General features: G+C 47.1%; 1 protein-coding gene across 6 annotated transcripts in view; it reads left to right on the top strand.

The window, feature by feature from the left end:
* Cmtr1 (cap methyltransferase 1) overlaps window positions 1–10,807 on the top strand; it is a 91,058-nt gene that overhangs the window by 20,898 nt on the left and 59,353 nt on the right. The window contains exon 8 of one of the 6 annotated variants that reach the window (XM_031348550.1): window positions 3,247–3,756. The exons of 4 other annotated variants lie outside the window; for them this stretch is intronic. In XM_031348550.1, coding sequence (XP_031204410.1) covers window positions 3,247–3,389 — 143 coding nt within the window. In that variant the 3' untranslated portion in view covers window positions 3,390–3,756. Of the gene's footprint in view, window positions 1–3,246; window positions 3,757–10,807 lie in introns of those variants that run through there. One more of the 6 variants, XM_031348551.1, reaches the window with a different exon arrangement.

The raw sequence follows: 10,807 nt of genomic DNA, 5'->3' as shown, positions 1-10,807 counted from the left end.
CAGAGGCTAGGCAGGCTACCTCCAGGCCTCTCTGCAGAGGCTAGGCAGGCTACCCCCAGGCCTCTCTGGCAGGAGGAGTGACTGTTCAGGAAACAGCTCCCTGTTGCATACCCTGTTGACAGCACGTCTGGCAGCCAGTTCCACTTTCTGCAGTTAGCACAGCAAGTGCAGCTCTGTGATGCTCTCTAGACAGGCAGAAGGTTCTAAGTCTTGATTTAAGGAAAGTTGTGCCAGAGCCATCAGCAGCTTTGTTGGGCTGCAATGTGGGGGTTAGAGAAAATTTTACATTAAAATGCCAGCTCTCTTTGAGTGTTCTGGTGCCATTTGAAAGCTGGCTTATTCCTTAGTGCGTGGGAATTTTTAAAAAAACTTAGGATCTGGAATCGAAGAGAGAGTTCAGTGGTCAAGAGCACTTTCTGCTCTTGCAGAGGACCTGTGTTCAATTCCCAGCGTCCACATGCTGGCTTGCAACTGCCTGTAACTCCAGTCCAAAGGGATCTGATACGTTTTGGCTGTTTTTTCACCAAGAATGTACGTGGCGTGCATATATGTGTAGGCAGAACACCCATAAGCATAAATAAAACAAACAAATAGATCGAATAAATAAATAAATAAAGAAAGAAAGAAAGAAAGTTTTCAGGCTCTGGAACCTGGCAAGGGTTTGGTTGATTCTTATGAAGAAGTTGTGTGCTCTCCAAGGGCAGGTCTTTCACAGCTTCCCTGGCTGCTGGGTATCTGTAGGTCGCAGTGGGAGCTGCACCTCCTGAGTGCTTAGCCTTTGAGGACAGAGGAGGGTGTTAGGAAGCTGGACTAGAGCAGAAGAAAAGAAGACTTGCAGCTGGGGCGAATGGCACATTCAAATGAGGCATTGGGACCAGGAGTCACTGTGGCGAATGGCACATTCAAATGAGACATTGGTACCAGGAGTCACTGTGGCGAATGGCACATTCAAATGAGGCATTGGGACCAGGAGTCACTGTGGCGAATGGCACATTCAAATGAGGCATTGGGACCAGGAGTCACTGGGGCGAATGGCACATTCAAATGAGACATTGGTACCAGGAGTCACTGTGGCGAATGGCACATTCAAATGAGACATTGGGACCAGGGGTCACTGGGGCGAATGGCACATTCAAATGAGGCATTGGGACCAGGGGTCACTGTGGCGAATGGCACATTCAAATGAGACATTGGTACCAGGAGTCACTGTGGCGAATGGCACATTCAAATGAGACATTGGGACCAGGGGTCACTGTGGCGGGCACTTTCTGAAGGAAAAGGTTTGAAATTCCCTGTGGGGAGATGGTAAGGGGAGGACCATTCTTCTGTCAGATTCTCCCTCCCCTATTTCATCTGCTCCCCTGAAATTAACTGGTTCACCAGTATGTTCACACTGTTTCCTCGGCAGTTCCTCCTCCTCCTCTTCTCCTCCTGGTGCTGTGTGGTTGTAGGGTGGGTTTGAGAATCCGACTGCAGGCCAGCCTGAAACTCATAGTCGGCCTCCCTCTGGACTTCCCAAGTGTTGGGATCTTAGGCTTGAGGTGCTGTGCTCAACTCCCCTGAGTTTCTGAAGTGAAAGAAGCAGGGCTGGAGATAGCTGGAGGATAGGGGTCCTCGGCCAGCACGGGAGGCGACAGCATAGGAAACCAAAGATGTGGAAGTAAATTGTTCTTTCTCAGCTCTGGCTCCTGCACACTGCATTCCCGTCCCCCTGCTCCTGTAATCCTAAATTAAAGCTCCTGATGAGTGTATGTGGAGAGAAAGCACCGTGAGTCTGTGAGCAGTGCTGTTCCGGATTTGAGGGCCCCTAGGAAGATCCGCCTGGCCGGTAACTCCAGGTTTAGCTAAGAGGAAGGTGGTGTAGAGAAACAGCCAGGGTCCTAGACTCGAAGTCTCTGTGGTGCTGCCCATCTCCTCTCTTAGAAAGGATTGCTTGGTGGGCTACCATCAGGTGGTATGTAGTAAAGGTCCCAGGGAGAGGATTTTAGATCGCAGACGCTCTGAGCCCTGTCCTGAGAGACTGCTCTTTACAGGAAATGAGCATGTAGGATTAGGACTGTGTGCCCAAGCAGAAATGGCTCAGCAAGCTTGCACTGCAGGGCAGGGCTGTGTAGCACCCCTCTCGGACTGATGGTTTTTTGAGGTAGGGTCTGCTGTGTAGACCAAGCTAACCTCTAACTCAAAAGAGATCCACCTGCCTCAGCCTCCCCTAGTGCCACCATGCCCAGATGTACATTTTTGATTTTTTAAAAATTTATGCTTTGCAAAATTATTGCTGGCTATGAGTTAGCAGACATTACTAGACACATTCTTCTGGTTTCATCATTATTTAAAGTAAGAGTTGTCCTCTTTAATTCCTTTCTCTTTTCCTTCTTCTCAAACTCAAATACAGTTTGGGTTGACAAGAAGGCTGGGGGATGGCAGAGTGCTCCCAAGATGAGGACCAGGTCTGACTCCCAGAGCCATTGAAGCTGGGCTTGGTGGCGCTTACAATCCCGCCTTGGGGTGCTGGAGACAGGCGTGTCCTTGACGCTTGCTGGGAGCTCCTTCAGTGGCCTCAGGCCATGGTGAGAGAAAGAGGGTCTCAAAGAACCAGGTGGACAGCTGAGAAGGGACTAAGGTTGACCGGCCTCCACGCTCACATGCACAGACATCTGTCTCCCTGCAGGCTCACACGCCCATGGGAGCGCCTGCGTCCAGGGTATGTAGAGTGGAAACACAGGAGCTAGTGGAGAAAGGACTGGCCTGTGGTGGTCAGCTCTGGGGCTAGTGGGCTGATGAACGAGTAACCCAGAAAGTACGCACCTCAGACTCCTTGTGATTGCAGAAGCTGCCTTCTGCAAAGAGGTACAGAGCTGTTCCCTGACTTAGTGACCTGTAGTGAGAGGTCTTTGCCATGTCATCAGAAGCCGCCATCTGTGTGGGAGCACCCAGGAAAGCTTGACCAGCCGGGAAGACCAGCCTTCCCAAGCGACGTTAGCCCTCTTCCGTCCTTAGACAGTCGAGAGAAGCAGGTGTTGAACTAGAGGCAGTGGGATGACATTGAATGTAGGTCTACCTCACATTTAAATATACACGGTGCATGGTCTCGTGTGGGGAGCAGTGACTCCTGAGCCCGTCCTGGATGAGGGGAAGACTTGCTGTCTCGAGTGGGGTCTTCTTGCTGCTGCAGGCTGCTTGGGCAGAGCCCTGAGCCCACAGCCCAGCCTCCACCAGGGCCAAGCTTGCGTCCTCCCCTTACTGTAGGGCTCTGGAGAACAGGCAGAAGTGGCAAAGATGGACGGGGATGTGAGCAAGTGAAGCACGGAGCCTTCACACTTCTATCTTTCTCTTCAAAGCAAAGAGACTGTCATGAAGGTCATGTTCCAAGGACGTGTGAGAGACTCTAGGGGGATGGCAGCTTGGCGTGTTCTAGAGGATTCCCTGGATTCCTGAGGCTGCTCTGGACGTCATCTGGAAGGCATGTGCTGCAGAGACTGAGTTAGGGACTCTGTACCACTGGCCTTCCATGGTGCTGGCCCTGCTGCCGCCACCGTCTAAGCTGCTGCTGGGACTTTCACTCGGACCGCCTGACCACACTGAATGAGTTGAGTTGTGTGCGTTCAGTTCGTTGATTGTTTTTGATACCTCAGGCACCCTCGGACAGTGGGGTGTGCCCTGTGCCTATGTGGATGGCGGCCTGCATTTTGAGAGTCTGATTTACCTTTTTATGAAAACAAGATGTCATTTCTTGGAAATAAAAGGCATAAACCTGTACTTGCTTAGCTTGGCTTCAGTGTATTTACTTCCCTTTGCCTCCTGCTCCTGACGGTCGCTCTCCCAGGTAAGCACTGGCAGCTCGGAGCCTGAGAGCTCAAGTTCACGGCCGCACCTGGTGGGCTCTTGGTGTTCTGGTTTCATTCCGGGAAGTGTGGGGTGTCACTGCTTTCCTTGTCTGGAGAGGTTTTTCCCTTTCATCTACCATTGGGAGGACGTTTTCCGCTCTCTCTTCCTCAGTCTCCTGGGCAAGCAATGATATAATGAGAGCCTGACACACCCCTTTTCTTTATTTAAAAGCTATTTTTATTTATTTTATGTATGTAAGTACACTGTCGCTGTCTTCAGACACACCAGGGGAGGACATCAGATCCCATGACAGATGGTTATGAGCCACCATGTGGGTGCTGGGAATTGAACTCAGGACCTCTGGAAGAGCAGTCAGTGCTCTTAACTGCTGAACCATCTCTCTAGCCCTTAAAAGCTTTTTTTTTTTTTTTTTTGCATGCATCTTTTTCCACACATCTTTTTTTCTTAACCTCCTTGAGACCATTTCATGTAGCCCAGGCTGGCCCCAACTGTGTAACCGAGGGAGACCTTGCCCTTTGTCTCCTCCCACCTCTGCCTCCTGGGTGCTGGAATCACAACTGTGCCAGTTTGGTTTTTTGTTTTGTTTTGTGTTTTGTTTTTTCGAGACAGGGTTTCTCTGTGTAGCCCTGGCTGTCCTGGAACTCACTCTGTAGACCAGGCTGGCCTCGAACTCAGAAATCCACCTGGTCTCTGCCTCCCAAGTGCTGGGATTAAAGGCGTGAGCCACCACCGCCCGGCCACAACTGTGCCACTTTGTGTGTCACCAGTGTTAACTGTGATGAGAAAGAGGGGAAACCTGTCCCTGGAGGCAAAACTGTTCCGTCACACAGCGAGTGCCTTGATCCCCTCTGCCCACAGCACGTGCACGTTAGCGTCTTAAAGAGGTCAACCTAAGCTGTTTCCAGGTGCCTACCTTGTTTTCTGATTTGTTTTGAGACAGCTTTCTCTATATAACCCTGGCTGTCCTGGAACCAACTATGTAGCCCATGCTGGCCTTGAACTCACAGAGGTCCACCTGCCTAGGCCACCTGAGTGCAGAGATTAAAGGCGTGCCCCACTTCCACCCCATCCCCAGCCTCCACCCTGTTTTTCGAGGTAGGGTCTCATTAGCCTGGAGCTTGCCAAGCAGGTCTGGCTGCCAATGAGTCCCAGGGGGTCTTCCTGGCTCTGCCTCCCAGTGCCAGGATTTTAGTTAAGCACCACTGTGCCAGAATTGGATTGATTTCTGAGGAGCGGACTTGGGCCTTCGAGCTCGTACGGCAACTGGTGGGCTGAGCCCTGGTCCCAACCCTTTTTAGTTCTGCATACCCTGTCAATGTTTGGGAACTATGGAAGAACAGTAGTAGATGGAGACTTGCAAAGAGCTACATCAGAACATTTCTAGGAAAGTGGAAACCAGAAACTATTGCTGCCATGTTATCCCCGTGTAGCAGCTTCCTGTTCCTTATACATGCATGTGCCTTACGTGATTGCATGGGGATGTATGTTTGCATACAGTCTTTCTTTAAAAATATGTGTGTGTGTGTGTATGTGTGTGTGTGTCTGCTTGTCTGTATGTGTTCCACGTGCTCATAGGAGCCTGTGGATCCTCTGCAACTTGAGTTACAGTTGTGAGCTACCATGTCGGTACTGGGACCTGAACCTAGGTCCTCTGCTGGAGCAGCAGAGCTCTTAAGCACTGAGCCATCTCTCCAGCCCCTGAAGTTTATCTTTTTAAAGTTTACAAGTCTTTTGAGACTACAGGTATGTTTTATGGAGTGTATCACCAGACTCGGCTCCTATCTGCTTTTGATAGAAATCCAGGTTGCCTCAAACTTTTTTTTTTATTTTTTGTAAGTATTTGTGGGTATGTGCATGTGCCTGAGTGTGTGTATGTAGCCATGTATATTATGCAGGGGCCCACAGAAGCCAGAAGAGGGCACCAGTTGCCCTTGGAACTGTGATTGTGAGCTGCCATGCATGATAAATGGCCTGGTCCTGAAGGGACAGAGAGAGGGCTCTGAACCACTGAGCCCCCTCTCCGGCCTCAGACCTCTCTTAAACCAGTCAACACCTTCGCGCATGTATCATCAGAGGCAAGATGTCTCAGCACCTTGGCTTTGTAACTGTGGGCTTGTCCACCTGCACTCCAGTTCCCAAATATCGACCCAGAGACTTATTTATGAATAAATGCATAAGCCATACACTAGGCTGGTTCCCCGACTCTCAACTTAGCATCCTGCTTATTCTAACCCGAATTCAGCCACATGGCTGGTTTCTTCTCAGTTCAATATGTCCGACTTCCTCAGAGTCCAAATGGCGAATCCTCCTGGTCCATCCACGTGCTCTCTCCCCTTTATCCCCTTTACTTTTTGGGGGGGGGGGAAGGGTTGGGGTTTTTTTTAGAGACAGGGTTTCTCTGTGTAGCCCTGGCTGTCCTGGAACTCACTCTGTAGACCAGGCTGGCCTCGAACTCAGAAATCCGCCTGCCTCTGCCTCCCAAGTGCTGGGATTAAAGGTGTGCGCCACCACCACCTGGCTCCCCTTTACTTTTTTTCTCAGTCCGCCCCCTCCCCAACCCCCAGACTGGGATTAGAAGTTCTGCCCTGGGCTGGCAAGATGGCTCAGCGGGTAAGAGCACTGACTGGTCTTCCGAAGGTCCTGAGTTCAGATCCCAGCAACCACATGGTGGCTCACAACCACCCGTAATGAGATCGGGCACCCTCTTCTGGTGCTGTCTGACGACAGCTACAGTAAATTACGTCAGAGTGGGGCCGGAGCAAGCGGGGCTGGCAGAGGTCCTGAGATCAATTCCCAGCAGCCACACACATGATGGCTCACAGCTATCTGTAACAGCTACAGTGTACTCATACACATAAAATAAATAAACCTTAAAAAAAAAGAAGTTCTGCCCTATTCTCTTCTGCCCAGCTCCTGGCCGATCAGCACTTTATTAACCAATCAGAGGTGGTGAAGAACAATTTTCACATAACACTGAGGCAGACCAGAGATGCCGACATCTGCACTGCAAACAGATGTGTGAGCGTAGAAATCAACACCTGAATATACAGAGCTGGAAACTGTCCCCCAACAGGATTCCGTCTACAAAGACCACCAGTCTCATAGATTGACCATTCACCATTATACTTTGTCCCTTCTGAACACCACATCCCTTGAGCATGCCACAGTTGGAGAAGAGAAGGAGTGTGAGCAGAGGAAGCCCAGAGAGTGTGTGTGTTGTCAAGATGAGCACAGCTATGTCAGGGACCCATGGGAATGACAACGTCTTCCCCTGGCAAGCTTGGGAAATGGCAGCTGAGACTAAGGCCTTCCACTAACCTAGGCTAGACTGCTAGGGTTGAATCGCAGTCCCGCTGATTCGAACTGTGTGGCCTTGGGCATGTTATCCATAGCTATGAGCCCTGGTTACGCCATCTCTAAGTGCACCCCCACTTAGTGGGTGCAAAACGAAGCCTAAATCACATCCCAGGTATCATCGGAATGCACTTAGCCAGAATGCACTTTTGGGTTTAGTTTGTTTTGGTTGGTTGATTGGATTTTGGGTTGTTGGCTTGTTTGTTTTTTTGAAATTGGGTCTCCGTTTGTAGCTCTGGCTGTCCTGGAACTCACTATGTTGACCAGGATAACCTTGAACTTAAAGGAGATCCGCCTGCTGCTACCTCCCGAGTGCTGTGATTAAAGATGTAAACCACTATGCCCAGCAGAATATCCTATTTTTATTTTATTTTATTATTATTATTTTTTGAGACAGGGTTTCTCTGTGTAGCCCTGGCTGTCCTGGAACTTACTCTGTAGACCAGGCTGTCCTCGAACTTAGAAATCCGCCTGCCTCTGCCCCCCAAGTGCTGGGGTTAAAGGCGTGAGCCACCACTACCTGGCGAACAGACTGATTTTTTTGTTTTGTTTTGTTTTGTTTTTATTTGAGAACAGACTGATTCTTAACAAGATTCCTTCCAGTGTTATATAGGAGGGAATTGGTAGACAACACCACCAGGCTCAGGATTAGGTGAGGATGGGGGCTGATTGTCTAGTTTCTAGGAACATTCATAGCCAATCAATACTCATAGCATTGCCCACAGTCAAGGATATTTGCCGTTCAAACTTTGATGTAAGCCGGGCAGTGGTGGCGCACGCCTTTAATCCCCCGACACTTGGGAGGCAGAGGCAGGTGGATTTCTGAGTTTGAGGCCAGCCTGGTCTACAGAGTGACTTCCAGGACAGCCAGGGCTACACAGAGAAACCCTGTCTCAAAAAAACAAAACAAAACAAAACAAAAAAACAAAGAAAAAAAAAGAAAGATTTTGATGCAGGTACCCTGGCACCAGAGGTGGCAACTTCAGAGCAACTTCAGATCTAGTCTATTTGGTTTGGAGAATTGTTCTCACCTGTACAGCTACTGGGACCTTTCTTTTTTTTTCTTTTTCTTTCCTTTTTTCCTCTTCCCCCTCCTCTCCCTCTTCCTCTTCTTCCTCCTCCTCCTTCCTCCTCCTCCTCCTCCTCTCTCTCTCTCTCTCTCTCTCTCTCTCTCTCTCTCTCTCTCTCTCTCTCTCCTCTCTCCCCTCTCTCCACACCATTTTAATCCTTTTGAGGATATACTTTCTTTTTACTTAATATACTCAGAATTCCTTTCCAGTACATGAAGAGCCTCAGTTCTATGCACTAGGCTACATATTCTATGCAACCATTTGCTTTTCGTTTGCATCTAAGACCTATTTGTATTAGATAGCACATGAGGATTGGTTCCAGGATTGGGGGGAAAGATTATTTTCTTCAAAGGACATTATGAGACAATTAGTAATGCATAAATAAGGTACCTGGATTACTGGGCCATATTAATAATGTTAACTTGCTTGTTTTGATAATTAAGGGTAAGTAAGGGCTATCCTTGTGTTTGTGATACAAACACTGTAGTGTTTTGGCATACAGATGCATTTTGCCCACAATCTCAAATTATTTATAAAAGTAATATATTTGCTCATATGGAAAAATGAACATAAAAAAATACAGAAAACTATAAGAGAGCTATTAAATGTAGAAATAAAAGGGGAAGCAGGCATGATGGCACATCCCTTTAATCCCAGCACTTGGGAAGCAGAAGCAGCGAGGCCTCTGTGAGTTCAAGGCCAGCCTGGTCTACAGAGTGAGTTCTAGGCTACCAGGTCTATACAGTGAAACCCTGTCAAACAAACACAAAACAATAACAATAAAAGGGTATGTGTGTAGAAATAATCTGTAGTATTCTTAACCTTTTCTCTTAATTGAAATAATTTCAAAAAGAAAAATTTTAAATGAGCTGAACCGCATGTATTCCACCTTTATCATGTGTGTATTATTTATTTATTGAAAGGATCTCTCTGGCTGGCCTGAGATTCACTCTGCCTCTGTTATATGTGTGGCTCTGTCTCCTGCCCAATGTCACCCCCTATTAAAGGTGTATACTTCTGTATGGTTTAAACTTTTTTTTTTTTTTTTGGATTTTCGAGACAGGGTTTCTCTGTATAGCCCTGGCTATCCTGGAACTCACTCTGTAGACCAGGCTGGCCTCAAACTCAGAAATCTGCCTGCCTCTGCCTCCCATGGTTTAAACTTATTTTATTTTATTTTATTTACTTTAAGTATGTAAGCACACTATAGCTATCTTCAGACACACCAGAAGAGGGGGTCAGATCTCATTATGGATGGTTGTGAGCCATCATGTGGGTGGGGGGATTTGAACTCAGGACCTCTGGAAGAGCAGCCAGTGCTCTTAACCACTGAGCCATCTCTCCAGCCCTGGTTTAAACTTTTAAGTTGGTTTATGTATGTATTTTTTTTAATGTAGGAGTGCTCTATCTTCATGTATACCTGCATGGCCTGAAGAAGAGAGAGAGAATGGGCAGAGTGGTGGTGGTGGTGGGGTGTGAGTGTGTGCACGCGTGCGCATGTATGTGCGCAAGAATTGATTTTAATTGAAGTTTGATACCAGCAACTTTGAATGTGCATGTCACGTCTCCCCAACTTGAAAGGATATCTCAGTAAGTTACGCGTCCAACAGACATCTCTTCATGTAGTCAGCTCTCTCCTTTCTTGTGTGCACACTGAAGCCATCAAAGAATTCCTGTGTTATGCATCCTTTTGCGAACTACGAAGAAGGCTTTGAACAGCTTGGAAATAGTAAAAAGGATTTTTTTTTTCTTCCTGCCAAATAAATTTTGGAAATAAACCCTTGCCACTGCGCACAGAGGGGCCAGCCAGCGTACCTGGTCATGTATCTAGCCAGGTTGAGTTAATGAGAGCCGCCTTCTCGGTGGCATTATTATCTTAATATATATAATTTATTTACACATATATCATATATAGTGTATTTTTTCATGGACGTGCACCACAAAGATTCTTATTACAAGCCTCTAAAAGATTTAAACAGTTTTTTGAAAGATACCAGAAGAAACCACAAATTGCTTTTGTGCCTCGCAGAAGTCTGCAGCTGCCCCGTCATGAAAATACGTCTTGAAGTGCTTTTCTGAGCTAAAGGCAGAAATATTTACTTTAACTGAAATAAAAAAGAAGAATAAAAAAAAAAAGAGAACTCACTCCACAGACATTATTAAAAAGGAATTTTATTGATGTATTGGCTTGCCTGGAAGGTCCTTTTAACCAAGAGAATGAGTCTAACCTTTCAATTCAGGGTTAGGAAGTGAAGATTATGGGCACTACTAAAAAATATTAGAACATTCTCGGCCAAGTGGTCGATTCGGAAGGAGCTGAAGGACATGCCTTTTTAATGTACAATTCTGGTGTTTTCTTTGAAAAGAAAATTCTGGAATACTTCAGAATTCTTTCAAAGCTGTTTCCACCTTGATGGCTTCTAAGTTGAGTCATAGTTACAGAATCTGTTTCTTACATTACAAAAAGTGATTCAAAATTCTTAAAGATATTGACATAAGGGATGATGAACTCTTTTTTTTTTTTTTTTTTTTTTTTT

The sequence above is a fragment of the Mastomys coucha genome, unplaced genomic scaffold, assembly GCF_008632895.1.
Source record: "Mastomys coucha isolate ucsf_1 unplaced genomic scaffold, UCSF_Mcou_1 pScaffold3, whole genome shotgun sequence".
Taxonomy (NCBI): domain Eukaryota; kingdom Metazoa; phylum Chordata; class Mammalia; order Rodentia; family Muridae; genus Mastomys; species Mastomys coucha.
The sequence above is the reverse complement of the archived record's forward strand: the minus strand, read 5'-3'. Positions and strand labels throughout refer to the sequence as shown.